At 55.6% G+C, this 27,277-nt stretch overlaps 10 protein-coding genes across 10 annotated transcripts; 1 reads left to right on the top strand and 9 right to left on the bottom strand.

The window, feature by feature from the left end:
- Nucleotides 1–503: 503 nt before the first annotated feature.
- F5Z01DRAFT_83654 (TATA binding protein) lies at nucleotides 504–1,766 on the bottom strand. Its single transcript, XM_046267175.1, has 4 exons — nucleotides 1,365–1,766; nucleotides 1,221–1,308; nucleotides 753–1,167; nucleotides 504–701 (listed from the first exon to the last, which is right to left on the bottom strand). The coding sequence occupies exons 1-4, from the start codon at nucleotides 1,595–1,597 to the stop codon at nucleotides 685–687; spliced, it is 753 nt and encodes a 250-aa protein (XP_046118566.1). The 5' UTR covers nucleotides 1,598–1,766; the 3' UTR covers nucleotides 504–684.
- Nucleotides 1,767–4,221: 2,455 nt separating this feature from the next.
- Nucleotides 4,222–6,815, bottom strand: F5Z01DRAFT_83734 (uncharacterized protein). The gene is made up of 2 exons (XM_046267178.1): nucleotides 4,697–6,815; nucleotides 4,222–4,644 (listed from the first exon to the last, which is right to left on the bottom strand). The coding sequence occupies exons 1-2, from the start codon at nucleotides 6,490–6,492 to the stop codon at nucleotides 4,545–4,547; spliced, it is 1,896 nt and encodes a 631-aa protein (XP_046118567.1). The 5' UTR covers nucleotides 6,493–6,815; the 3' UTR covers nucleotides 4,222–4,544.
- Nucleotides 6,715–8,973, bottom strand: F5Z01DRAFT_686504 (uncharacterized protein). Its single transcript, XM_046265984.1, has 4 exons — nucleotides 8,353–8,973; nucleotides 7,467–8,258; nucleotides 7,291–7,414; nucleotides 6,715–7,270 (listed from the first exon to the last, which is right to left on the bottom strand). Exons 1-4 carry the CDS (start codon nucleotides 8,626–8,628, stop codon nucleotides 6,999–7,001), a joined length of 1,464 nt encoding a protein of 487 aa, XP_046118568.1. The 5' UTR covers nucleotides 8,629–8,973; the 3' UTR covers nucleotides 6,715–6,998.
- Nucleotides 8,974–9,128: 155 nt separating this feature from the next.
- F5Z01DRAFT_636129 (uncharacterized protein) lies at nucleotides 9,129–12,472 on the bottom strand (the record flags this gene model as incomplete). The annotated part of the gene is made up of 2 exons (XM_046262190.1): nucleotides 9,129–11,698; nucleotides 11,752–12,472. 2 exons carry the CDS (start codon nucleotides 12,470–12,472, stop codon nucleotides 9,129–9,131), a joined length of 3,291 nt encoding a protein of 1,096 aa, XP_046118569.1.
- Nucleotides 12,473–12,835: 363 nt separating this feature from the next.
- F5Z01DRAFT_654418 (uncharacterized protein) lies at nucleotides 12,836–13,758 on the bottom strand. Its single transcript, XM_046263426.1, has one exon. It carries the CDS (start codon nucleotides 13,421–13,423, stop codon nucleotides 13,082–13,084), a length of 342 nt encoding a protein of 113 aa, XP_046118570.1. The 5' UTR covers nucleotides 13,424–13,758; the 3' UTR covers nucleotides 12,836–13,081.
- Nucleotides 13,759–14,277: 519 nt separating this feature from the next.
- Nucleotides 14,278–16,620, top strand: F5Z01DRAFT_621457 (poly(A) RNA binding protein; the record flags this gene model as incomplete). The annotated part of the gene is made up of 2 exons (XM_046261208.1): nucleotides 14,278–16,451; nucleotides 16,503–16,620. The coding sequence occupies 2 exons, from the start codon at nucleotides 14,278–14,280 to the stop codon at nucleotides 16,618–16,620; spliced, it is 2,292 nt and encodes a 763-aa protein (XP_046118571.1).
- A 552-nt stretch (nucleotides 16,621–17,172) lies between these two features.
- On the bottom strand, nucleotides 17,173–19,005 carry F5Z01DRAFT_636131 (uncharacterized protein; the record flags this gene model as incomplete). The annotated part of the gene is made up of 3 exons (XM_046262191.1): nucleotides 17,173–17,950; nucleotides 18,027–18,474; nucleotides 18,546–19,005. The coding sequence occupies 3 exons, from the start codon at nucleotides 19,003–19,005 to the stop codon at nucleotides 17,173–17,175; spliced, it is 1,686 nt and encodes a 561-aa protein (XP_046118572.1).
- A 1,283-nt stretch (nucleotides 19,006–20,288) lies between these two features.
- F5Z01DRAFT_621438 (Usp family protein) lies at nucleotides 20,289–22,499 on the bottom strand (the record flags this gene model as incomplete). The annotated part of the gene is made up of 4 exons (XM_046261206.1): nucleotides 20,289–20,460; nucleotides 20,513–21,321; nucleotides 21,372–21,841; nucleotides 21,878–22,499. 4 exons carry the CDS (start codon nucleotides 22,497–22,499, stop codon nucleotides 20,289–20,291), a joined length of 2,073 nt encoding a protein of 690 aa, XP_046118573.1.
- A 1,168-nt stretch (nucleotides 22,500–23,667) lies between these two features.
- F5Z01DRAFT_636133 (ribosomal protein S7 domain-containing protein) lies at nucleotides 23,668–24,711 on the bottom strand (the record flags this gene model as incomplete). Its single annotated transcript, XM_046262192.1, has 2 exons — nucleotides 23,668–24,111; nucleotides 24,166–24,711. 2 exons carry the CDS (start codon nucleotides 24,709–24,711, stop codon nucleotides 23,668–23,670), a joined length of 990 nt encoding a protein of 329 aa, XP_046118574.1.
- An 883-nt stretch (nucleotides 24,712–25,594) lies between these two features.
- Nucleotides 25,595–25,966, bottom strand: F5Z01DRAFT_673799 (uncharacterized protein; the record flags this gene model as incomplete). The annotated part of the gene is made up of 2 exons (XM_046264972.1): nucleotides 25,595–25,857; nucleotides 25,915–25,966. 2 exons carry the CDS (start codon nucleotides 25,964–25,966, stop codon nucleotides 25,595–25,597), a joined length of 315 nt encoding a protein of 104 aa, XP_046118575.1.
- Nucleotides 25,967–27,277: the final 1,311 nt, after the last annotated feature.

Here is a 27,277-nt window from a genome sequence, read left to right on the forward strand (position 1 = left end):
GGTTGAAGCTTGGCACCCCAGAAATGCCAATCCCCTCTCCGGCTATGTTCCGAAGTCAGCAAACATAAGAAGCAGTACATTCGTGTATACATCGTGCAAGGGTCTAATCACGATCTGGAGGTGCCAATATTAAGCATAATATGTAACTTGATGTATGCGAAGCTGTCGTACTGCCATGCGGATGTGGGACTTTGCATGATTACCATCCATCTGGTGACTGACGACACCAACAGCATCTTCAACAAGCCAGATGCCATCCTCCCCATCGCTCCTTTTTTATGCCTTTGGAGTGAAGCAGCTATAGCCGCTCCGTCCATGGTCATGTCTCATTCTCAGCTTCCGCACGCCCAAGCTTTTCTTTCGAAAAGTATCAAATGGGATTCTCAGTGCTGATGAGCTGTACTCGCCATTACCGAAAGCCCAGCAATCTATCATGTGTGTCGTGGGAGTAGTAGTCTTGTTGTTGGCCCATGCCAAGTCGTTGCAAAAAAGAAAAAAACAATATCCCTCCCCTCCCCTCCAAACGCCGGTGCAATGCCAAAAGACGAAAAGCAAAAGTGTACAATCGAATATTGAACCTCCGTGCTACTGTGGCATCGGAGAATTCAAGGTCGAGAAAGCCATGGCATCATGAGAATGACCTCTTGACACAACGAGTCGCGCGAGCGACCCAGTGCGTCTTGATTAGACTTTGCGGAAATCTAGTAGAAAGTTAGCCACCATTCCGGCGCCACCCAGTAGAGCCAACGTACCTTGCAACACGGGGTAGATCATCTCAAACGCTTGGTAGATCTCCTCGCGAACTTTGGCACCTGTGAGGACGATTTTGCCGCTGACGAAGATGAGAAGCACAATCTTCGGCTTGATCATGCGGTAAATAAGACCAGGGAACAGCTCAGGTTCGTAAGAACTGAAGTTGTGATGGCGGGATGCCAGTCCCTCCAAGCGAATGGGGAACTTGATGTCACACGAGCCGACAATGTTCTGGATCTTGAAGTCCGTAAACTTGGCGTTGAAGCCCAGCTTCTGAATGATACGCGCGTACTTGCGCGACGCCAGCTTGGAGTCGTCCTCGGACTTTGCACCAGTGACAACCATCTTGCCGGAGGCGAAGATCAGGGCCGTTGTCTTGGGTTCGCGAATGCGCATGATAACAGCGGCGAAACGCTTGACAATGTGTTAGCAAATGTTGCATTGTGAACATAAGCAGCACACAGTACCTTTGGGTTGTACTCTGCGTTCCTCGCGTGCAGTGCAATCGTCTTGAGGTCCAAACGACAATCAAGATTGACAGTGGCCACGATATTTCTTAAAGCGTCATAAGCCTCACTGAGCAAATCAAGAGTACTCAGTGGTATACATACTGCAAGGTAGGTGTAATGCCACTGGGGCCTTGGTTGGCAGCAGGCGTGGCGGCAGGAGTGGCGGGAGTCACCCCATTTCCGTTCGCAACCTGCTGGCCTTGAGGAACTGGCTTTTGCCCGTTCTCGCCGTTTGGCGCCGTCTCGTTCTGGGCTCCCGGGAAGGAGAGCGAGCCGGGCGCCGTGAACGCCTTGGCCTGCGCGGCGTTCGAGGGGTGCGTCTGAATGCCTTCCATGATGGTGATGGGAAGATCCAGGAAACGCTACAGAAGTATCTGTGTGGGCGTTGAGCAGATCTAAATGAGATGTACCGTCAGCCTGGGTTCGCACCACTAGTGCAAGCGTCGTGTAGATAAACTGCCACAAGCCAAAGCGACTGCCCGCTGATGGGTGCGACGCGGGCAGGATGATCGGGGTGCTGTCCAGGGTGAGGAAGCCACCTACCAGTTTGCGGGAGATAAACAAGTGAATGTCTCCCCTACAACGTGATGCTCAAGTGGGTGATGAGATGAGTCCGACGACGGAACCCAGCGCACACAACAACAAGGTAGTGGTGAGGTGACCACGTCGGTAAATGAAGCGGGTGGTGGCGATGGCAAAAGCGTTCGCGCGTGAGAGATTCGTTCGAGGACGACCTGGATGGATCTCTTGCCAATATCGCTCTCTTCACTTCACAGATATCTCACGGGGCTTCGGCTACGGAGCGCAACGATTTGATCGTGATGATCGAACTTTTGTAACGTCGAAAATCGGTTGCGACTCAAATGTTGCGAATTCGGAAAGGGAACGTTTTCAGTTCGCTCGACCCGGTGGTTCGCGATGGGAGAAATGCGTCGACACTTTTTCTCAAATGAGCAATCGCACACGTATGCCACACGTGGATTGTGAGGCACGGGTGTTTAGTTGGAAGAAAGTCGGTTGACAGTGGCAGGGTGGAAGGAAGCGATCCAATGTGGTGGGGTTGGATGACGTTTCGTGAGAATGTGAATGAGGTGAGTGGGGTGGAGAAGGAATAAAGTTGTGCCGAAAGAATACCTGGCTGGGGGGGCAGGTACGAGACGGCTAATCGGGACAAACAGGCAGAGCAACCACACAGACGTGGCGGTCCGGAGGGGGGAAGGCCGACTCTTTATAATCGCGGCCTGCACAGGGGCAAACAAAGACACCCCAGGCAACCGCACAGGTTGGGGCGACGCCTGTGGTGGACGGCGCTGCAGGATAAGGGCCGCGCTAAAAATTTTGAGACCAATCACACCACGTCTACGCAGCAATTTCATCGATTTGATCCCCACCGCAGCCCCTGAAGTAGCGCAGGTGGTTGCAGGATGTTCCCTTGCAACACGTTGCAACTCGCAAAGTGCAGCACACAAAGGGGGGCTGTCAAAGCCCTCCATCAAGCCCTCAACCCACTGCTTCTGCTGCTTGTTCGTTCGTCATTGACGGGCCGACCTGGCTGTCAGCGCGATGATCGCGACAGTGTGCGCTTGCGATGCGATTGATTTTACCCGTGTGCGACTGATCCTGGGCCACATAGCACACAAAGGCAATGAGCGTTCGACTGAGCTTGAGCCAAGGCGTGCTTGACAGACAAAGGAGGCAGAGTGTGACAAGGACAAACTGAAAGAGACGAAGATGTGAAGTGGAAGAGTGAACACTTTGGAGGAAAAAATAGTCGAGGTTGCAGAAGAGCTCGGATGCAGGCTGACCAGGGACAGCGATGACCGGTCTCGGTCTTGACGGGTCTTGTTGGCCCGTTTTTTCTCGAGGACGCGCTCGCACTGCCCCGGTCCTGACACACGGACGACACCCTCACATCCCTTGACCAACACGAAAAAGTCGCGCCGTGAAACACGTAATTCTTGCGCGCTTCAGCAGTCACCTCGTTGCCTTGCATTTCACTGTCGCGTCTTCCTTGCTTAGGTATCAAGGTCTGTCGCACAACGATACCCATCCCGTCGAGGCCTCTTCATGTGCGCTTGATAAGGTCGTTCAACAAGAGGCATGAAAGCGGTCTGTGGTCTTCCCTGCCATCTCATTTCCTACCTGCGCGTCACATCGGATTAATTACAAGGTCTAGTCGCCTTGCCGCCCCGCCTGGAAAGACTGGGCAACGACTCCCAAGGTCATGTCCTTCACACGCAACGAGTCCATGCGACAAGTGTCACGGTCCTTGACGTTGTTGATGCCAGATGGTCCTCCAGACTGACAAATGTCGAACATGCCAGACCAGAGTTGTGTAGGGTCAAACCGGACAAAAGCTTGACACCCTCATCACTGTGTGAGTCATGAACGTTTTGGCCAACTGGCACGCGTAATTTCATAGCGGCCCCAAGCTTGACCGCTTCCGGCTGCTGAGTGGCTGAGATGCATCACGTACCGACCCACCACCAGGATGGCCGGGGTGCCCAGCCGTTCACTAACGACTGGAGCCAGAGGCCCAGAGCACGGATCCGAGCCGCGGCTTTTATCATTATCATTATCACAGGCAAGTATGAACCTGGACATCCCAAATGCATCAAAAAACGAAGGCGAAAGCATAGTAGTTAGCAACGTTACGTGCGCAGGCGATACGCGTGGGTGCTTTCCCTACAGACCATTATCATTTTTTACTTACCCTCAGGGCCAGAGACTTTGCTTAAGAGTTCTGAAAAAAAAAAATAATGAAGGAAGCATCACCGTGTACCCGCTGCTTCTTATCAATGTACTGCACTAACAATATCTGCTCGCTCGCGCTAGCTGGCGATCCCGACTTGTTCCAATTGGGCAAGCCGAGGCGTGCCTCGGGGAGTTAGAACGAGGCTCCCCGGAGCCGCAAATGGTCTATTGATCTTGAACTCGATTTTTGCACAAGTGTTGAACGATTGTCCTCCATCAAGGGAAGGGATGAATCTCAAAAGACTCTTCCGACAAGACTCACGTGGTCCGTACGAACCGTGAGCCAACTGTGAGACATTGCGCGCTACTGTGACTCATGAACATGAACGCCATTTATTGCCCTTCGCTGGGCTGTGTTGCCTCTGTTTGGCCCCGTACGTACTGAGTAGACATACATACAATCACGCAGACGTCTATACGAGGTAAAGAACCTGGAGTGGCGGCCTTGTCATTCCCCTACATGCAATGCCAACCGGATTCTTTACAGATTCTGGGTATACACACAAAGAACTGGTATGACATATAGTCCTATGTCATGTAGTACTTGGGTCCCTCCCCGCCCTGTGGCACCTGCCAATTGATATCTTGATGGGGCGCCTTGATATCGCACGTCTTGCAGTGAATGCAGCTGTTGGCCGCGTTAGTTTCGTGGTCAATCCCAGGCAAGGTTGCGGACTTACTTCTGGGCGTTGATCTGGAATCGAACGCCATGCTTCTTGGAAGGATCCTCGACGTATTCGTAGACGCCGGCAGGGCAGAAACGGTTCTCCAACCCTTGGTAGGGAGGGTATGTCTCGTCCTTGTGCTTGTCCCAGTCCTTGACCTGCAGATGCACGGGTTGGTCCTCCTCATGGTTGGTGCCTGTCCGCGAGACGCTGGTCAAGATGTCAAAGGTAATCTTGCCGTCGGGCTTTTCGTATTCAATCTTGGGGAACTGATCGGCTGGCTTGGTGGAAGCGTGGTCCGGCGTCTTGTGCTTCAAGGTCCACGGCGTCCTGCCCTTGAGGAGGTACGCCTCAAGACCAGAGTACAGGATCCCGCCGTAGAGGCCAAGTGGGTTGTGGAATGACGGACGCATGTTGCGGACCTCTTTGAGTTCAGACCAGATGGGCGATTTGCGCAGCTTGTCTTCGTAATCGTACAGGAAGACGGTGCCCTCCTCGCTCTTGCCGATGGCGGTCCAGGCTGCCTCGGCGGCCAACATGCCGGACTTCATGGCATTGTGGGTGCCTTTGACCTTGGGAACGTTGACGAAGCCAGCCGAGTCACCGATCAAGGCGCCACCGGGGAAGGCCACCTTTGGGATCGACTGGAAGCCGCCCTCAATCAGAGCGCGAGCACCATACGAGATGCACTTGCCTCCTTCCAGGACATTGCGGAACAGGGGATGCATCTTGAGCTTTTGGAACTCCTGGTACGGTGACATCCACGGGTTCTGGTAGTCCAGCGACACGACCAGACCCAGCGACACCAGGTTGTCGCCAAAGTGGTACATCCACGAACCGCCGTACACGTCCTTGGATAGAGGATAGCCCATGGAGTGGACAATCGAGCCCTTTTCAAACTTGGCCGGGTCCACCTCCCACACCTCCTTGATTCCCAAGCCGTATGTCTGATGTTGGCTGTCGCTCCGCAAGTCAAACTTCTTGATGACCTGCTTGCTCAGACTGCCGTGGCAGCCCTCGCCAAACATGGTGACCTTGGCGTGGAACTCCATGCCACGCTCAAAGGTATCCTTGGGCTTGCCGTTCCGTGCAATACCGAGATCATTCGTCGCCACGCCCTTGACGGAGCCGTCCGTGTCGTAGAGAACCTCGGCCGCCGCAAATCCAGGGTATACTTCGACGCCGATTTCCTCTGCCCTCTCGCCTAGCCATTTGACAAACTGGTTCAAGCTCACAATGTAGTTTCCGTGGTTGCTCATCTGAGGGGGTGAAGGGATAGGGATTGCCGACGTCTTGGTCAGGAATCGCATCCTGTCCGACCCTGCTGGTGTCGCATGCTCGAATCGGTTCGGGTTGCCCTCGTCCAGCCAGTCTGGGATCAGCTCGTTGATGCTCGAGGGCTGTATCACGGCGCCCGAGACAATGTGTGCGCCCATGTCGCCCGCCTTCTCCAGCACGAGAACCCTAAAATCCTCGTTGCCGGCCTCGTTCGCGAGCTGCTTCAGCCGAATGGCTGCACTGAGCCCGGCAGGCCCGCCACCGACAATGCAGACGTCCACCTCATCAGATTCGCGCTCGACCGTGGCGGGGTCAATGCTGTCGTCTTCATCGCTCCGAAGTCTCCTTGTCGTGCAGAATTCTCGGCGGCTGAAATGTCGTGGAATGCTAGCGACGGTTCGAGCGGTCTGTATGTTCCGCTTTGAAGTCGAGATGGTGGCAGATCTGGTGACGACATTACCAGCGCGCTTTGTCGCGAGACGCGCAGGCAAGGCGCGACTGGTGCGCTGAACACATCTTGAGGGAGCCGACATGATCAATGCCTCGAGAGACTCGGCGAGCGTTCCGTATGAGTGGCAGTCACCTGGTGCACAAGAGGACAAAGACTAATTAGGCCGAGCTGAATGTCAAAGAGTGCATCATGAAGGCCGGGTGGATGCGGCTTGACAATATCAGGATTGTGATTGGTCCACCACTTTATACTGGGAGTTCACAGCCGAATGTGCACGTGCCACGGGATTGTATAGCCGACTCCAGCCGCTCGCTGCGATCTACTGAAGGCATCATGTCATCGGCAAGTCAATGTCTGAACGGGCCGTGGGGAACAATTAGGCAAGCGCCGGCTCAAGCAATGTCCATTGATGTCTGGCTTCGTACCTATGGCTACCTACGATGTAGGAGCCAATCGCCCAAACGACTTACTCGTATCGGTGTAAAGTGTGGAATGCCGACGACGAGATCTGGCTAGACTACCTACCCTACGCTATCTTCGAAATGGTCTTTTCGTCGTTTGGAAGCAAGTCAAGACTATCGATTTCGCTCACTTGTGAAAGCTTGCTTTCAACAAATCGGGTTCCCTGTCCGCCAGATCGAGTATCATCTGCCCAAATAATCCATTCGCCCACGCAAACCACGGCCGTGTCCATTGTGAATCATCGTGGCTATTCACAGTTTCATGCATCAGGCCCAACCCACTCGTTGAATCCATAAGCATACGAATACTACTCGAAATCTCCTCGTCATCCTCAGTGGTGAGAATTTGCGTGATGACACCCATTGGCCATCCATTGCCAGGCCCAAGGTGTGGACCACCTGTGGCATTGATGACGGACCGTATGCGTAGTATGGATTCATATTGCTGAGGACAAAGGCGCGCGTGTTCTGGTACACGGGGTCATCAACAGGCAAGTATCCTAGATGAGGGATGCTGAGCAGCGATGGAAGGTTGGCGTCATCCTAGAAAGGCGTCAGGACCTCGCTTCCTTGGGCTTGGAATGCCATGCCTCACCATAAGGTTGAACGAGCCGAACCCGTCAATCTCGAAAGCGTAGACATCGCCAAACTTGGGATGCTTGACAACGGCATGCTCCTGGATACCTTGCTCTATGCCCTCTGCCACGCCCCTCATCTCCTTGGCCATACCCTCGTCAATGGTGTTCATGATCTCAGCCGCAGCTTTAACATAGCGAGCAAACATCATGTTGCCTGGAATGAAGTACTGATAGATGCAGGAATCGTCCGACGGCCGGAAGAAGCTTCGCACGAGACCAATGTTGCCCTTGACGGGCGCACCAGTGCCGTGGTTGGCCACAGTCTCCGAGGCACTTGTCGCCTTGCGCTGCCAGGTATACGGAGACGGCAGGACCCGGCCATCGTCCGCATATGTGCCCTGCTTCATGTCGTTGGCGGTATCGAGAATAGTCCGAACCGCGTCTTTCCAGCCGAATTTGCGAAAGAAGTCCGCGTCGTCGGTTGCTTCGTAGTAGTCCCAGCTGAGCTGGAAGAACGCGGCGAGCGAGTCGATCTCGTACTTGCACTCAAAGACAAACTCGGGGTCATAAGGGGGGGAAACCACATCGCCTTCCGCATTGTCCAACGTCGGAGGAATGCCAGACTCGGGAGGGGGTTGGAACGCATTGCAATGGGGGCTCTGGCGCATGTAGCGACCTTGGAGGTTGATGGCACCACGGAAGAGCCTGGCGATTTGGTCGTTCGGCAGCAGCAACTTGTAGGACTGGAGTTGGTTGGACGAGTCTCGCATCCACATGGCATCAATATCGCCAGTGATGATGAACGCAAGCTTCGAGATCGGTCAGTCTGACCGCGGATCTATATCTGGATGCGGTTCCTACCTATTCGTCCGCGTCCTCTTTGGCGAAACCAGTCCATTTGACGGTGGTATCCAGGGTTTTCGGCCATGTGTTCTCAAACAGCCTGTGGAGGTCACGATCCGCGATTGTGTCGTTCATGCCTTTTCCAATAATCTCCTCAACCTCGTCGACCTTGTGAGTATGGCACTCTCCGGCGGGCCGCTGGTACGGGTACTCATAGATACCTGAAGAGAAGGGCGGATGTCGCTCAGCGGCATAATCGACGTAGTCCGGGCAGTCTTGAGCCAGAGCGAGGCCGCAGAGCCCAAGCGAGACGAGAGGCAGCATGGTAGCGTGCATGTGGTCTTGTTCAACTAAGCAAGGTACGCAAGGGATGACCGGGCCGTGGTGTCTCAGAGCCCATGACCTGGCTGCCAGTCATCTTTGTAGACTTTGGCTCACCTTGCGTCAACAAGGGCCGAGTATCACAACGTCACATCTTGACATGGGGGGTTTCTGGGGTATCTATTGTATCTGGAGTCGATGTTGATCATGATCGCCATGGAGGGGTTAACTCGGGCCTCGGGTAGGATCAGCCCGCCGTGCGAGTCCTCGCACGATCTGCGGCGATGCAACGTCAATAATCGAGTGTTAGGGGTGCGTCCGTATCAGATGACGTTCTACCGTGGGGTCAAAGCTCTCCGGCAACTTCAATTGAGGGGACCAGGACCATAAGAACTGTACATGGGACTCGCTGGCAAACATTGTACACTGACTTTATACATTATCGTTGCGTATGATCTGTATGCTCCGTGCTTGGCGATGGCCCGTCAGGGGTCACTCACTCATGGTATTAATGCTTAGCTTAAGTCAAACCCTGCCCCGGAGGAAACCGCATACAACAGTTTCTCTCGCAACACCTTCCTTGTCTTGTATCTGGGAAGCTTCAACAGATTCACGCAGGTACTCGCACTGGGAAGTCTTGTCTCATCCGTGCCAGCGTCTCTGATGCTGAATCTGGGCACCAGCTGCGAGAATCCCAGCAATGGAGCTCTCGGCGTCGAGGTCACGTACTTTAGTACGTCTCGTCGTTGCGCATCCGTAAAGTCTTCCTTGAGTACCTTCCAGAAGAGCGCCACTGTAGGGTGCTCCAGCCCATCGTCGCCGATCTCGTACACGCCGCTACAGTACGTGTTCCGGCGCAGATCCTCGACGTCAATCTCCGTGGAATCGCCGCCCACGAGACGCTGCAACTCGACTTGGTTGAACATGGACAACCAATGCGGCTTGATGATCTGGCGAAGTCCGCGTAGGAAAGCTGCGGTCTGCGCTGCACCCTGGGCAACGAGGCGATGGCGTGCCACGTAGGAGATGTACAACAAGCGGTTGTCCATGGTGACACTGGTTTGATCGCCGTTGGGGATGAGGTTCCTTGTGACTGTCTGAGTCGCCTCTCCTTTGGGTGTTATTTGGTCTTCAATGGTGAAGTTGGTGTCCAGCTCCGAAAAGTCCCCCGAATAGTTTTTGAGACGCATGAGTCCCCTGTAAAGGTCCTCGTCCATGTCTTTCAAATCATTCACACTCCCCTTGTAAGTGCTCTTTTCCCCTGAGGAAGGCCACTGGAGAAGGAAGAATCCCGCGAAAATGAGGTCGACCAGGATGCCCTCATACAGGCATTTGCCGATAATCCGACCCAGGAACTCATATCGTTGCAGCATCTTCTTGAGCACCTGGGCCTGGGAGTCTGCCGGTAGATCATGCTGCTTCATGCTATGACGCAGCACATCAACAGCCGTGGGGTCTGGATACAATAATCCTTTCTCGTTGGAAACAAACATGTTTCCCCGCTCGAATGCTTCCATAGTCACGCTCGTCAGAAACTCCTTTGTGACGCCACCGCCATCGATTCCTGGCTCAGGCTCCCCGAACTGGTCGACAAACGTGATTCGAATCAAGTCCTTGAGCCCATCGCCTATGGGATAAAAGCTTTCAAAAGCGTCCTCAAACAGGCTCCCTCGTCTGATCGAAGCGTCGTGCTTAGCCTGGAAGCCTCCGATGTCAAAACCACGAGCGTCTACTTGATGTCTTGACGCTATGTCATTGCGAATGAATTCGCGGAAGATCTCGACGCGGGTGTCGAAAGGAACGACAAAGGGGATGTGTCGCAGAACCTCCAGCTTGGGGCCCGATTCCGCAAGACGGTGGTCCCTCGCTTTCCGGCGTCTTTCAAGCCGCATGCGTTCAGCACGTGCATAAGGGTTCGTGAGAACGCGACTCTCAAGATCTGCCTCCCACCCGGAATCTTCGTCCTCATCAGAGCTTGCATCCTCGGCAGCTTGACGTTGGTCCTCCATGATCACGGCCGCTCTGAGTTCGCCCGGTGGGAGTTGTGTTGGCATGAGCCAGTGCCCTTGGGGCAAGAACTGCTTCCGGGAATCCCTCTCGTAGAGCATCTTGACCGCTGTTGTCACAAGCGCCCTGAGCTCATCAAGATCTACCACTCCTGTCACCGGAGTGTTATGGCTTTGGCTTGACCGCGACGACTGCAACCTATGGGCGTGATAGTGTAGAACGTAGCTGGCGTTTTTGAGGAAGGTGGTCAGTGACAGCAAGTCGTTCAAGCCTAAGCTGCTTTTCCTGGCCTGTGATAGTGGCTGCGCGTCTTGAAATGGTGAGGCTTGGATCTGGCTGAAGAAGTCGTCATCATCGCTAATCCGGAGCACGAATATGTAGAGACCCAGGAACATGAGCAGGGATGTCCAGCCATGTTGATCGTCTTTTGACATGTCCTGCTGAGACAACTGGTGCATGACTTTGAGAGAAGTCTCTGCGCCGTGCTGTACCTCAGTGAAGAGCCGTGTCCCACACACCTCTCGCCAAAAATACTTCACAATAGAGGACGAAGAGTCGTTCCGATTGTGGTCGGGCGTTGACAGTAGCAGACGCATGCGAATATCATCCGCCTGCGATGGGAAGCTCGAGAGCAAGGTTAACGTGTAGGCCGCAAATGGTGCGGCAGACTCCTGTGTGCCGGTTGATGACGATGCCTCAGACGATATGTCTTTGACAAGCTGATCAATTCCCCTTTGGTCAACCAGCGAACATATCCGAGTGTGGATATATGGATCGGGAAATGACCCTTCCTTCACCACCTCGGACAGCGCTGATAGCTGAAGCTGCAGAGCCCCTAGGATCACCACTTTCTTATCTTCAGGAGTACAGTCCAGCAATTCGATCAAATGAGCCAAGAGCCACAGTCGTCCGTTTTCGGGAAGCGTGGCAGACCCGTACGTACTGGAGACGGTGGAGCAAAGTCTTGAGACGTTCAGAGTTTGTGCGATTTGCGGTAATTGTGACTGAAACGTATGCGAGCTAGGCTGACTCAAGAGTCGGTATGCCAGGCTTGAGTAAATACACGTTTGATGATCGGCTGCAGGGTTGTTAGAATCTCCAAGTATAGCCAGGCGTATGGGCATCACTTACCAACTGTCGATGAGTCTGCTATTTGCAGCGGAAGGACAACCATGTCACGCAGCAGCATATCTGAGTCTGGGTGAGTGCCCAGGAGCGTGTGAAGGACTGGGACAAGCGTATCATAGTAGTCGTTCGCCAAAGTGGTTGGGGCTTGAGGAAGCGAGCTGAACAAGCGGGCCGCCAGTCGCAAAAGCCCGGCAAGCCGTTCGAGATCTGAGCCTTTTTGAGTCCCAGAACCCTCACAGCTTTTCTTTATGCCTGCCAGTAGAATCCGTAAGAATCGGAGCAGTCGGTGAGCATCTTGCGGAGCTTGCCCGCCCTGACCAATATTGAGGCTGGAAAGTGCGCTGGCCAGCCTGAAGAGCCGGTCGAGGTCATCTGGCCTTCGTATGCTGAAGAATGATAGAAGAAGGATCATCGAGTGGGTAAGGCGGTCGCTGTCGGTCTGGTCGCTATACGCAGGGAGGTTATCGAACACCGTTCTTCGACTGTCAGCAAGCCGACATCTTGCAACATGGCCCCTCCACACTCTTTGCACGTCCTTCGCAGCTTTGAGCTTGCGGCGCTCTATCTGTCGCCTCTCTCGGTCGGCTTGCGCGTTCGTTACGGTCTTGGTAGCATTCGATGCCGCGGCAGGAGTCCATGATGTATTAGTGAAAGGGTTGCCGGCGGCACCGCTCAGGTTGACGTTGCGCGGTCGACGCGAATTTCCCGTGAATGTCGAAAACATGGTTACGACACCTTGCTGTTCTGTGACGAGGCGATGGAGGTGAGGGTGCCTTGCAACATACTGTGTGGTATGCGTAGCGCATAGGTACGACAGCTCCAGTCGGGTTATTCGTAGGACTAGATGCCTAATAAGTACCAGGTAGCACTGCTCAGGGCCGCTATGTCTGGTGGGGCTATGAGGTCAGGCGTGCGATAGCACAAAAACCCAGGTACCAGAGATACTGCACAGGTCTTTCATGATCATCTACTGCCTCGCGCGTCTGCTCTTATTATCGAGACACTCTAGTACATGATAAAAGTAGGCGGCAACTTGATAGCGACTATTTGTATTTTTCTCGACTTCAACTAAACTTTGAAGTTTCTTTGACAGTCTTGAATAATACTGATACCGGGCAGCGCGTGCATTTCAAATTAACACGTGAAGGCTGTTAGTCAGCAAAAGATTGACGAGCCCGAGTACAACATAAACGACCAAGGAGAACAATCTATGCGCCATCATTAATGCTTGTTTTTGCAGCGCAGCCGTAATAACTGCTGGCGACTGGAGCCCGCCTCTAGAAGCGAAAAAAGGAATGACAAATGCCACAGTGGTGTTTGGTACCGGGTAAGTTCATGGCTCACCAGAGTTTCGACCTGCTTCTACGTCCAGGCTATTTCTGTATGTGCAAAGTCCACTATCAGTACCGTACCCGAAGAGCCAGGTTCCTACCAGATACATCCCTTGATGATTCCAAAGCGTCTTTGCCACGGTCAATCTGTAGGATCTAGATGGTTCGTTATCGCTGTGATCTTCCGGTCCTGGTTTTTCATGGGGCGGTGAGCCCAAATGGCAATCGCGAGTCGAGTACGACGCAGTTGCATCTGTGGTGCCTGACGCCCGGATCACTAGAGATAAGCTACTTGAGAAGACCTTCCCGGGTAGTACATGTGCTGCTAAAAGCAGTGACTGCATGCACTTAGATGTCTTTGAATTCAGGCCGATCAAGGGCGCTTGTGAATGCAAAAGCACGCTTCTGACGCGCTGTTAAATCTACAGTCCTCAGCGGTGAAAAAGCAACCAATGGCGTGTTCTTTTTAACCGATCGAGGGGTCCTGTCTGTCGGTGAACGCACTCTCCCCAGACCCTGCCCGGCGAAGAGCCAATCAGATGTACTAGACCCCTCCAAGGTGAACCTTCCGACTCAAGGTGAGCCAGGTCCCACCTGCGTGTGCTCAATCGTCGCGGCGGGACTTGCGAAGGTGGGCTGCCAATGGCAGCTTCCACCGCTGAGGAAAAAAATGTGCCCATATCACACGAAATTTCCCCTCCACCCAGGCTCTCTCCTCCCTCACCACCCACTCTTATCAACGCCGCACGTCAAAACACAAAAAAAAGTCGAGTTGATTTCGAGGGACAGTTCTTGCACTTGTCTCTCCTGGTTGCTCACTTGATTGTTTCAAAAAACCTCAAAAAAACTTGAAAAATCACAAAAAACTCCAAGGCTTTGTCTGCCTTACCCCCCCAGTCCTCGACTGACCAACCAACGACAACACCCACGTCGACAAAGAACAACCCTTCGAGCCACCCTTACGTCGGTCCTCGAAGTCATTACCTCTGCCCCCCCCCTCGGTCTGCATCGCGTCGTTGTCAGTCCGTTTACAGGAAAACCTCTTCTCGTCCTTGACACTGTTGACTCTGGTATGTCTTGCAAACCACCCCGCCAACCCGCGGCGGCACGCCCCCTCAGCACATCTGGCGCCTGTCTGTTTCCTTTTCAAATGTTCCATCAGGCTGACCCTGTATATCTAGTCATTCCCAAGTCCAAAATGGCCGCAACCTCTACCTCCGGCGCTGTTGACCAGCTCACCGAGAACATGAACAACACCTCGATCAACAGCAGCGGCGATAAGGCTGCTCCTGCCATCGACACCAGCGTCTCTGCCACTGACGATGCGTCCGCTCCTACCCCCGGCTCGGCTGCTCCCCACCCCCAGAACTCGGCCTCTCTGTACGTTGGCGAGCTCGACCCCTCCGTCACCGAGGCCATGCTGTTCGAGCTCTTCTCCCAGATTGGCGCTGTTGCCTCGATCCGTGTGTGCCGCGATGCTGTCACCCGTCGCTCTCTCGGCTACGCCTACGTCAACTACAACTCGACCCCCGACGGCGAGAAGGCTCTCGAGGAGCTCAACTACACTCTGATCAAGGGACGCCCCTGCCGCATCATGTGGTCTCAGCGTGACCCCGCCCTGCGCAAGACAGGCCAGGGCAACGTCTTCATCAAGAACCTCGATGTCGCTATTGACAACAAGGCTCTGCACGACACGTTCGCCGCCTTTGGCAACATCCTGAGCTGCAAGGTTGCCCAGGACGAGCACGGCAACTCCAAGGGCTACGGTTTCGTTCACTACGAGACCGACGAGGCCGCTCAGCAGGCTATCAAGCACGTTAACGGCATGCTGCTCAACGAGAAGAAGGTCTTCGTCGGCCCTCACATTCCCAAGAAGGACCGCCAGTCCAAGTTCGAGGAGATGAAGGCCAACTTCACCAACATCTATGTCAAGAACATCAACACTGAGGCTACTGATGACCAGTTCCGTGAGCTGTTCGAGAAGTACGGCGACGTCACCTCGTCGTCCCTGGCTCGCGACCCAGAGGGCAAGAGCCGTGGCTTTGGTTTCGTTAACTTCACCACCCACGAGGCTGCCAACAAGGCCGTCGATGAGCTCAATGGCAAGGATTTCCTGGGCCAAGACCTCTACGTTGGCCGCGCTCAGAAGAAGCACGAGCGCGAGGAGGAGCTTCGCAAGTCGTACGAGGCTGCTCGCCTTGAGAAGGCTAGTAAGTACCAGGGCGTCAACCTTTACATCAAGAACCTCGACGATGATGTCGACGACGACAAGCTGCGCTCCATGTTCTCCGAATTCGGCCCGATCACCTCCGCCAAGGTGATGAGGGAGACTTTCGCTGAAGGCGAGGGTCCCGAGGACGAGAACAAGGACAAGGAGGACCAGGACGACGAGAAGAAGGAGGAAGAGGAGAAGGAAGAGGAGAAGAAGGACACTGAAGAGACTGACGACAGTGCCAAGGAGGACAAGAAGGCTGAGAAGAAGGGCGACAAGAAGCTCGGTAAGAGCAAGGGCTTCGGCTTCGTTTGCTTCAGCAACCCCGACGACGCCACGAAGGCTGTGGCCGAGATGAACCAGCGCATGTTCAACGGCAAGCCTCTGTACGTCGCTTTGGCGCAGCGCAAGGATGTCCGCAAGAACCAGCTTGAGGCTAGTATCCAGGCTCGCAACCAGCTCCGCATGCAACACGCTGCTGCCGCCGCCGGCATGCCCAACCAGTACATGCAGCCCCCTGTCTTCTACGCTCCTGGCCAGCAGCCCGGTTTCATGCCTCAGCAGGGTGGCCGTGGCATGCCATTCCCCCAGCCAGGCATGATGCCCCAGCAGGGTGGTCGCCCAGGACAGTTCCCTGGCTACCCTCAGGGTGGTCGCGGCGGCGTTCCTCAGCAGATGCCCCCTAACATGTACCCCATGCCTGGCCAGTTCCCTCCTCAGTACGGACAGCCCGGCACTCCTCAGTTCATGGCCGCCATGCAGGCTCAACAGGCCGCCATGGCCGGTGGCCGCGGTGGACCCCAGGGTGGCCGTGGTGGCATGCCTGGTGGTCCTCCTGGCGCAGGTGGTATGGGTGGTCCCGGCATGTCTGGCTTCCCTCCCAACAACCGCCAGCAGGGCGGTGCTGGCCGTGGTGCTAACGCCAACGCCGGCCGCAACGGAAACTTCCCCAACCAGGCTGGTCAGCAGGCCGCTGGCCGTGGCTCGGACATGAGCCCTACTGCTGCTCTGCAGGCCCAGCTTGCTGCCGCCCAGCCCGCCCAGCAGAAGCAAATCCTCGGTGAGATGCTGTTCCCCAAGATCTCGGCCATCAACGCCGAGCTTGCTGGCAAGATCACGGGCATGCTTCTCGAGATGGACAACAACGAGCTGATCAACCTGTGAGTACAAGCGCATACCCGCATGTAATGCATCTTGCTAATAATTTCTAGTGCTGAGGACGAGGCTGCCCTCAAGGCCAAGGTCGACGAGGCTCTGGCTGTGTACGATGAGTACATCAAGTCGCAGAGCACTGATGAGCCCAAGAAGGAGGAGGAGACCAAGGCTTAAACACGTCTTGTGATGTGATCTCCTCAGCATGATATGAATTTCCTTTGTTACGGTTACGAGGTAGAGTATCTACCGCTCTTACTTACAGTGACCTCTGGCTGGTGTCTTCTGCTTTACCGGCCAAACCTCCGGTCTTTTGCGCGGGTAGACTTCTTTGCGACTTCTCTTTCACAGGAAAGACGGTGGAAAAGTTGAATGATTCATTTGGTGGACGCGACGATGACGAAGCACGCGCGAATCAAACCACCCGGATGGCGTTGTGGGCAGATGGAATTTGTGAACGTTGCCTGTACTAGGTCGATACCCCCCTCCCCAGAATGACCTTGCATTTTACAGACTACTTGGTGCAGTCGTATTTTTATGAGCTACGCGTCAATACGAGAGGCATTTATTCCAAGCATTTTGTTGTTTGAAGTGTGATTGTCCAGTTGAATGTATGGTATCGCAGCTAATAAGTCCCCAGAGTATTCCCAGGCTACACCAGCCCAAAGACCCACGATCTGTACAAATATTTCAATAAATTGCCTGGGACCTGAGATCTAGTCTAGTTGGTTAGTTCGGCCCCCCTCCCCCTGCGACCTCATGGACATCCCATCCCATGTGAGTCGCCTGGCTCGGCATTCTCGCATACAAGTTCTCCATGACCCTCGACTTCTGCTTCAGCCTGATGTCGGTGAGATACCTGTTCACATCGTCTATGCCCTGTATCTGGTCTTCCAAGGTGAGGACAGTTTGGTTGGCGCCTCTCATCCTGGGCGACACCAGCTGGCCCCGTAGTCGGTTCAGCGACTGCTGGAGGCTCAGGAGCTGGGTCTTGTGGTGTTCCAGCAGGGCGCGGTTCTGGTTTGTGCTGGCGCGCACATTGGTCAGGAGACGGTGGTTCTTCTCGTACTTTGAAATGTCGGCCGCGTTGGGGCCGAGGATGCGCGCCCACAGGCCGGACAGGGCGTCATTGTGGAGGTGGTCCTGCGTGCTGGACTCCTGGGCGACGGTGCGGCCGACGTTGGCCATGTTCTTGTCGACGGCGTCGTAGAGCTGGAACAGGCTGAGGGACTGCTCCAGCTCGCTGGTGATGGACTCGTCGAGCACGGTGATGAACTCGTCAAACATGTGCTGGATGAGCCGCTGCTCGCGCTTCGCCTCGGGGAATCCAAAGATGTATGTTGTGACGGCGCCCGCCGAGGTCTGGTGGCCTGCGTCGTCTTCGAGGATGTGCGCGGACGACAGAGCGTCGTAGACGTTGTCGTAGGCGGACGACAGCAGGCCTTGGTGTTTGTTGCTCTGGAACCGGCTGAGGTGCATCTTGGACCAGTCCATGACACTTAGTATTCTGGACGACGTGTCAGCTCAGGTAGCCTCGGGACGCCGTCCTAGGCAGAGGGGGAAGCAGAATGAGCAAAACTCACCCGTCCATGTCGCTGTCGACCGTGGTCAAGAACCTGGTCACCTCGACGGCGAGCATCCTGAGATCTTCACTCAAACTGTCCAGTGTGACCACCAGTCTGGGCGCGTAGTCCATGGTGCTCCTGCGCATCGACTCGCTCAGATCCACGACGGCCATGCTCGTGGACAGCAGGCCCTGTGCCTGGACGTTGGCGTGCTCCGAGTAGTAGATGAGGGGCTCAAAGGAGCGAGCGATCCCCGCGATCTTGACGAGGTCGCCAGCCGGTCGGGACTTGACGGGGGAGAGGACGATCTTGAGGAACATTATGCTGAGGATGGCGACGAAGATCGAGGTCACCGTTGATACCCTTGTCCGCGTGGCGGCGCGGTATGGCGTTCGGACCATGTTGACGAGTGTGTCGATGGGTCCAGTGCGTTGTGTCACCTCTGCCCGCCAGGCGAAACGCATGTCTTTGCACGGAGAGGTTAGTCCCAACTCTATTCAATTCACGTGAAAGTCAATCCACGTGGCGCCAACGTACAGGTCTCATTGTTTGTTTCTGCCGATGCCGGCACCTCTCTCGGATCTGATCTAGAGATCTCTGGAGATGATTGTCTGGTCATCGCAGGACTCTGACTTGCCCTGGGCAGTCTCACGGCCGCAGCGCGCGCCAACGCCCGGTCGCTGTGCTCAGCGTGATCCTGCACCTCGAATCCATTGGACAGGTCAAGCAGCATGGGCGGGCGGTGCTCACCTGGCCCTGTCCAGAGCTCGTTGCTGCTGCGAGCGCCGCTGTCGTGGTTCCGGCGCCACGCCGGTGGTGAGAATCCACCTGTTGATTCGATCTCGGAGACGGACAGGTGGTGGTGTGGTGCTGGGCGGAGACTCTTCTCGTCGTCGAAGTGGCCGTCGCTCGAGAGGTCGCTGAGGGAGTGGGAGGGGCTTGGGGAGCGACGGTTGAAGTCCCGCAGGGAGTCTGTGTCGCCGGGAGGACTGTTCATGGTGGAGAAGTGGTGCGGGCGATGCTGATGACGAGTGTGATGATGCGAGACTGTGTTTCTTCTTGGACTTTGTGTGCTTGTTGAGCGTGTAGTGGACTAGGTCTGGGCGCGCAAGAACTAGTGATTGATCTTGCAAGATGAGGCGACTATCGCAGTAGGGGTCTTGGCCGTAATAGTAGGCGTCGTCGCATCCATATGGTGGCGCCGGCAACGCCTTGTCTCTCAGTGTCGCTGCTGCTGCTGCTGCTGCTGGCGATGTGTCGCTTGTCGCCAGCGAGCAAAGTCTCTGGGGGAATGACAGGAGCCAATTTGGGATCCCTGGCAGTGATCGAGGGATGTAAAGGGCTGCCACGAGGACAATGACGACGATGAGACTGGCGAGAAACGTGCTCGGTGTGACGGTGACGCTGATGAGTGAGAGGGAGACGTTGTTGTTGACGGTGAAGAGGGAATTCATCCCTTCTACGTACGTAAGTACGCACGTACTCAAGGACAAGTGAGCGAGGACTGGACGGGGACTGGAGTCGAAAAGGGCTAAGCACGGCTACAGGAGTCTTTGTTTGGATAAGGACACCAGTGAGAGCGAATCAACGTGAACGTGACGGTGGTCTGGACAACGGGCCGCTTTTGGGGGTGGGAGGAAATGGAGAGGCTGGAAAAGATCAATCATCACACAGTTGTTGACCTGGGGTAGATCCACTGCGATACCCTGACAACACAGCCTCGCAGCGACTGAGTGAGTTGGTTTCACTTTCACTGTGGAACAGAGAAAGGCAGCTTGTTGTCGTATCATGGCATGATGAACTGGCATCCATCCGGGTGGACTGAACGTCTCCAATCATCGCGTCGAGACTGGAGTCGGTCAGTGAGCGACATGGAGCACTGCGCCCCCCCCAAATCCCTTGACTGGAGGGACAACAATCCAGGGACCTCCCGTCGATACCCCGCCCGATAGTAATAATAACAGCCACTGGTCATGTTCAAATAAAATGCCATCGCGTCGCTCGTAGCCTATATGCACTACACTTGAGGAAGCCAAGTACGCAGTATTGGCCCAAGATCTCGACGACCATGGACGCGACACGTGAGCGAGCTGCCCCCCCTCTGGACAAGGGTTTAAAGCGATTATGACGAATACACCAATTCACATGTGCGAGGGAGCTCGAGGATGACCATTCCAACAAAGTGAACCGATCGTATACACCATGTATGACAATGACGCTTTCAAAGTAACATCTAACCACAAAACGCCCATCGAACCTCCTTGGACACGCCTGGCCGCATCAGTCAATCTTGGCATTCGCCAGACTGCGAGCCGCCGGGTTGTGCAGATTGTTGACCTGTCGCACGGCTGTCCGCTTATACTTGCTCTGCTTGCGGAGCCTCTTCCTCGCCACCATGACCGGCACGGAGCTCTTGGTCACCAGGTAGTTGGAGAATGACCCCAAAATCACACTGTCGACAGGTTAGCAACCACACAGCGTGGAGCAGAGAAGAATGGACGTACCCCTTGAGTGCGCTACGTCCTCGGCTTCCTATCACGACGAGCGTAGGGTCGACCAGGTCAATGACCTCTGTGATGAGGTGCTTGGGATTCTTGCAGTGCATCACCTCCACCACTACCCGTACCTGCAGCTGCGTCTTGCGCAACAGCCGCAGCACCCGGTCCGTAATGTCCTTGGCCGCTCGGTGACGATCCTCCTCAGCCTTGTTCTCGCCCCTGGTTGAGGGCGCAGGAGAGGCGCCCGGTGTGTTCGCTGTCGACTCCCCCCTGAACAGCAGACCGCCAGGGGCCGACTTGGAGCTCGTGATCGTGTTCACAGCAGCAGCTTGCTCACGTGTTGTCTTCGAGTCGTCCGAGACCCCATCGCCTCCCGGGATGCCGGTCTCTTCGTCCACGCAGTAGATGGCGATCAGCGTGTCCCCGTCGCGGAGCACCGTGCCAATGGCCCATTCGAGAGCATGCGTCGACTCGTCACTCAGGTCAGTCGCCACCATGTACTTTCGCAGCCGGCGAGACTCCTCGTCCGCCGTCTGCGCGATCCGATTGTACTCGCCACGGTAGATGATTCGAACCGCACGGTGGGCCTCGGCGTTGGAGATGATGTTCGTCATTGTGAATGACAGTTTCTGTGCCCTCCTGATCTCGTCAAAGTCGGCTTCTTCATCTGAATCCATGACAGACGCCGTCGCTGATCCTGGCGTGTGGTCAAAGCTCGTGTGCGGATGGACACTATGCTTCCCAGGCTTGACCGTGTCGCCAGATGCATTGGTCACTTTGATCTCGGGATCGGGGATCAGTGAGCGATACTGGTACTGTCCAGCTACGTGTGTGCCTAGAGTCCACGTTAGTTAGTTGGTCACACAAGCCTCGCGGCACGTTGAGACTCACGCTCGGCCTCAGCCGCTGCCAACAGACTGAGCGTTTTGCGGCCGCCGGACCGTGAGCGCGACTCGCTCAGATGCTTCTCCCCCTTGGCGTCCGGATTCAGCGCCCTAGGCTCCTTCTTTCGCCCACGGGACTCATCATCGGTCGAGTATGGCTCATCTTCCTCACTAGAGCCTAGATGCTCGCCATCGGGACCGAGGTAGTCCTTCACCAGCCTGCCCTCGCCTGGGTCCACAGACTGTTTCCGCATGGGCAGCTGCGCCAAGCTCCCAGAAGAGTACACGAGGTTGGCATCGGACAGGCGCCTGTATGCATTGTTCATGTCGAACACCTGCCCATCGTTGAGGTATCCTTTGCCTGGAGGCAGCGCTTGGGAGAACGTCGCTGGCGATCGGGAGCGACTGCTGAGGCGGTTGCTGGGCGATTTTGACTTATTCTGACGACCTCCTCCTCCTCCTCCTCCTAACCGGCTCGGGATGCCACCGCGAGAAGAGCTGCGACCCGATTCGCCAGGTAGCTGCAGGCTGCTCAGGTCGCTGCTGCGCAGGGCTTCCGCCAGCGACCCAGACCTTGACTGCCCAAACCCGCTGCCTTGGCCAGCCCGCAGGGGCATCTGTTGCTGATGCGCGCCTCCCAGTGTATTGTAAATGCCCGAGAACTGATATCCAGAGGCGGGGTCGTTATGGTTTGCGCTGCCTGAGCGTCGTGAGTCTAGCCCTGCTGCCTTGTAGGCTCCTTCCGACTTACCTCGATTGTAGGATGACTGACTCGGGCTTCTGACCTTTGCCCCCGCGTCGCTCGTCAGCACGGGCGAGTTGGGCGTGGTGTTGCTGCCAGTCCTATGTAGAGGCGCCCCGGTATCGAGCATGCTTCGCACGGGGGCTTGTCGGTGTGGGCTCGTGGGTCGGCTCGACGTACTCGGTTCCTCGTCAATGTCCAGCATGCTTCGCACGGGCGACCTCGGCGTCTGGTATGGGGATGCAGAGCGACGCTCAATTTCGGGCGAAGAATTCGTCTGCGAACTGTTCTCGAGGAGCGCCAGGACCTCTCGACGCTCCATGTCGAGCATGGCGTCGATGCTCATCGGGCGAGCATCGTGCGACATGGAGGATGGTCTTGACGAGCTCTTGCTTCGGTTCATGTTGGGCGACGCTGGATGGGCTTCAATTGCCAAGGAAGAACTTGGGAAAAGGTGGTGGACGTGTGTCTGCGTGCGTGCGCAAGCGGTGATGAATGGATTCGCCCGTCCTCTTGGTTTTTGTTCGCGACAGAAAGATCGACTTTCAGTGGGATCGAAAGTTTGCCAGTTGCAGGCAACGGAAGGAGAGCAGCGGCGAGATATGCTTCGATGGTACCTGGTAAGGGCCAGCTGTTTAGAACTTGCTTCGGATGGTCTCCGGGCTAGTCGAAACGTGCGTGGTCTGACGTGGAAGAGGGTGGGATAGTTCGAGCTCGAGGGGATCTAGCGTAAGGATGCGGATTCGGTCAGGAGATTGGCACTGGGTTGATGTGCAGTTCTGCTGCAGATCTCTCACACTCTCACCAGATCTCGTCTTGCAAGACAGTGAAGGAGATGTCCCAGGTCAGACCCTCGTGTGCCTCGTAGAATGTGGGGAGAAGATACATGTCGGAGGCCTGGCTTAGCTTGGAGGTGGGAGGATGGTGGGCGGGATGAGGGAGGGACTGGTGGTCAGTGGTCACTGGAGAGGGAGGGCCGGGAGGGAGGGACTGGAGCAGCCTGGACGGAAAAGGTGGGGCGGCAACGCTGAAAACGGCCCCAGTGCGCAGCCGGAGGCCCAGCCAATTCCCCCAGGCCACAGATGATTCTGGACCTTAATCCAGACCTTAATTGTGACCTTAATTCTGCGCCATCGCTCGCCCTGTCGATAGAGAGATTCTGGCCGTTGGCTTCCCTTGGCCTTGGTGTTGGCCCGGGCCTCAATACGTGCCGTCTCAAGCATGGCTGATGGACCTGATTATGAGAGGCTCCCATCACGTTCACCTTTTTCTTTCACTCATTGGTCTCTCGGTGGGTAACACGGCATCTGCAGTGCCTGTCTGCTTAAGTTGCCTTTCACATGTGCGTATCCACCAAAACGCAGACGGATATATTCTATTTCCATGCAGCAACAACCAAGTGCCGTAAATGTGTACAATCAGATAATACAAATCAATACAAAGGGCTTGCTCGTACACTGACAAGCCGCCCGGGACCCGACTCGAGAACCGGACGCACAGCTTCCCCCCCTGGATACTTACACCAAAGTACGTCCTCACTTGCGCCTGTTACCCTTCGCGCCAACGTTGACACGGGCCACTGTACCTTGCTTGTGCACGGCTTTCCTCTTGTCCCACACTCCCGAGCGCCCCTCCACCACCGCGACAATCTCCTCAGCCAACCGGTGGCCAAACTGCTTGCGCCCAGACCCCTTGGACGGTCTCTTTTCGACAGCGCTGAGGATCCACTGGAACGCTAATCGTCTGCGCAGTCGGATGGAGGTTGGCTGGGGAACCTCGAGGGCGCGGCCACCACCGGCGGCACCGGCAATCTGCTTGATGACCAAGAGCGGCGCCACCGAGTCCACTGCCACGGTGAGGTACAGAACGGGGTTCAGCGGTAGATGCGACGCGGGGGGCGTGCCCGGCAGGAGGGGAAACTTGGGGCTGTAGATGGGCGCTGGCGACGTTCGTAGTACGTTCATGGCCGTGGCCAGGTGCTAGCACAGTTAGTCCAGGTCGTCTCCTTGCGGGTACGGCAGTCCCTAGCATACCCTCTGTGCAACGCTGAGCTTTCCATCCTTCATGATCATGCGGACCAGCAGGTCGATGACGGGATGGTAGCGTTTCTTGTGGTGGTGATCGGGCGCGTATGGCCTGGCGGGCAGCGCAAACTTGTGGGTGAGCTGCTGCTGTGCCTCCGGAAGAGCCTGCGCCTCCAGCTCGGCAGAGGCAGCGATGGCTTCGGCTTCCTCAGGGACCGGTATCCTGCCCGTGTTGTATAGACTCTCCTCTTGAGCCTCTGTCAACCCCGGCTCTCCATCCTTGGGCGCTATGCGTCCGCCGTAGAGTATTTCGTACAGCTTCTCGTCGCCCAACGCATCAATTGGGGATGCAGATTCATCGGGAAGGGGGCCCGACGCGGAAATCTCTCCTCGCTTTGGCTGCTGGGAGGATTCGGGTGCTACGCTAGCTTTCTCGTCTGCATAGCATCGTCTCGACGGTATTGAGGAGAGGAACGTCGTGCTCTGAGATGGCGCAGGTCTCGATCGAACGGCTAGCGCCCTGCCTGCGCCCCAAGCTCGTCTTGTCGCAAACATTTCGAAAGGCCTCCACAAAGGCTTCGGGGTGTAGTGGCCAAAGGTTGGGCGTGCGTTTCCCCTTCCTGTGATCTGCACGCGAGCGTCGCGGTACGCCGCAACGAAATTTCGAGCTTCCCCCGGCGACCGGCGAAACCTATCGCCGCTCAGCGCCGATTTGGCTTACATAATCCAAATACAGTCTGATGTCTCACCGAGTCAAGACTCGTTTAACTCTTACAGCGTTTTCAACAACGAGATCACTTGAGCTGCGGCATTGCAACATGCCCCAATCAATTGGGCTTCAAACGCCATGATGGGCGTGTCCTCATGTGCATTGACACACAGCATCAACGCTTCAGGCACACCTCACTTTTGACAGAAGCTCGCACAGCTCATCGCCGCATCCTTACTTTTGCTGACAATTCCCACGTGCAGTGACCAACAAGACCGGTGTGATGAACCTTGCATACTGACCTGATCCGTATTATTCAAAGAGACGTGTAACTCCTAGCCGATCGCGCCTTTGCACCAAACCGATCGCACATGCAAACGAGAGACTAGCTGGTCTACCGACAACGTGCAAGCGCGATCGTGCAGCCATGAAACATGTGGCTCGATGCCGTCCGTCTGGCAAGGATGCCCTTGCCAGTGGAGACTGGAGAACGAAGACAACTCCCATCAAGCTATGCAGGAGAGATAGCTAGCCTTGCATCCGAGCCTCGGCCCTGACCTCGTCTGTACCCGCATCCAGTCCGAAAGAATACCAAACCACGCTGAAGCCAAAGAAAATCCGACGGGGAAAAGGGACGCTCATTTTGCCATTGCGAAGAGCGGCCAGCTCCACGCCCAAGCAGTTCCCGGCCTCTCACCCACCCCGAGGGGTCGCGATCCCCCAATATCATCAGGTTTTCATGAGCCAATTATAGGCTACTTCGGCGACATCTTCCTTGGCATTGTTCAAGTAATTGCCATCATACCAGTATCTGGCTTCCAGACAATGTCCGTCAATTGTCACCTTGCTCGACCACGCGGTCCGGCCTCCTAGATCACACGTCAGTGACAGGTTCATCCTCAACTTTGTGTCGTGGAAGAGGGCAGGCTCACCACGACGGTCCGAGAACATCTCAAAGTGTGGTTTGCTCATCTGAGCCAGACGACAGCATTCTGCGGAAACCATGGTCAGCGATTAGGACGTCAAGTGAACAATGGTCGCAGACGCACCTTCGAGGCGCTCTTGCCAGGTCAAAGAGGAAGCATTGTATGCGGCGGACATGTTGGCGACAAAGGTTATTCCGGGGGGGACAATGACAGGCAGCAGAAGCAGCTCAGTTTTGAGAAGAAAAACACCTAGGCGCCTGCGAAAGTTCTGGCAGTGATGGCAGTCTGAGTGTGAGAAGAAGAACCTGGGATCTTGGCCAGATGGCTTCTTCTTATATGTTGGAAGCGAACCAAGATCGACTTGACGTGCAACAACAACAGCGGGAGCGAGCAGATACCTTGGGTCCCGACTGGCCAATGTGTGAGACGTGGGAAAGAAATAAGCCGCCCAGAGGAAGAGGCAGACTTCGGAAGGCGGATTGCAGACTGTGAAACGGCCCCAGCTAGCTGGGTTGGTGTTCGGTTGGGGTGTGGTCTTGCGATGTCCCCGTTGGACTGTTCTGACCTGATGAAGCACAGAACAGAAAGGACTTGCCCGCGGTTGCGGTTGCGGTTGCGGATGGCTACTGATCAATGGCCACCGCAGCAGTCTCGCCGTGGTCGGTGGAGGCTCGTGTTAGCCGTGAGAGCTCGTTTGTAGTACAGAATGGCAGTGTACGGGACAAGAAGGTTGAGAGTGGGATGTCACATAGACCAGCTAGAGAGGATCGAGGCGGGACGGAGGTGCATAGGCCAGCATGGGGACAGGACAGGGAGAATGGCGGGTGTCCATCACAAATGTATGTCGACACAGCAAGGTGAAGCATGGAGGTCAAACCGCCCTTCCTTCTGGACTGGACTAAACTAGGGCTTGCTCATGGGACCGTTTGTTTCCCTCTCTCACTTGTTGGAGCGCAGCCTCTCTGGGAAAAGAAAAGACCCAGGCGGGATTAATAAGTGAAATGACGATAGAATCGACCAGTGGGATGGATTCCCGTTGCTTCTGCTGGTAGAGAGGAGGTGTGGGAGGGGCCAGACAGAGCTAAACTAGTCGGCCGGTCAGTTAAGCGCCCCTCGGTTGTCCATCCATTATGTCAAGATGCCGACCGCACCTCTGGTCCGTACATACGTACAATGGTAAGCTAGCCGTACGTACGTCCAAGTACAAAATGTTCGTGTGTGGATCACATCGTGACTCCTAGAGGCGAGCCGCCGGTGGATGTGTATTACCCCGGATTCGAGGCGCAAGTAGCAGTCCGGTAGGCCAGGCACGTGCCTGGTCATGAGCCTTCGTCAACGGCAACGGACAGGCGCATAGATGAGTCCTCCTGAAGACCTGAAGCAACGCTAGATTTCCCGGAGATGACTGGTCACTGGAGTGCCTGGGGTCAAGATCCAGAAGACTGGCAGAAGTTGAGAAGTTCAGCCTGTTCAGGACGCCTGACCG

The sequence above is a fragment of the Emericellopsis atlantica genome (assembly GCF_019669845.1).
Source record: "Emericellopsis atlantica unplaced genomic scaffold F5Z01scaffold_12, whole genome shotgun sequence".
In the NCBI taxonomy this organism is placed as follows: domain Eukaryota; kingdom Fungi; phylum Ascomycota; class Sordariomycetes; order Hypocreales; family Bionectriaceae; genus Emericellopsis; species Emericellopsis atlantica.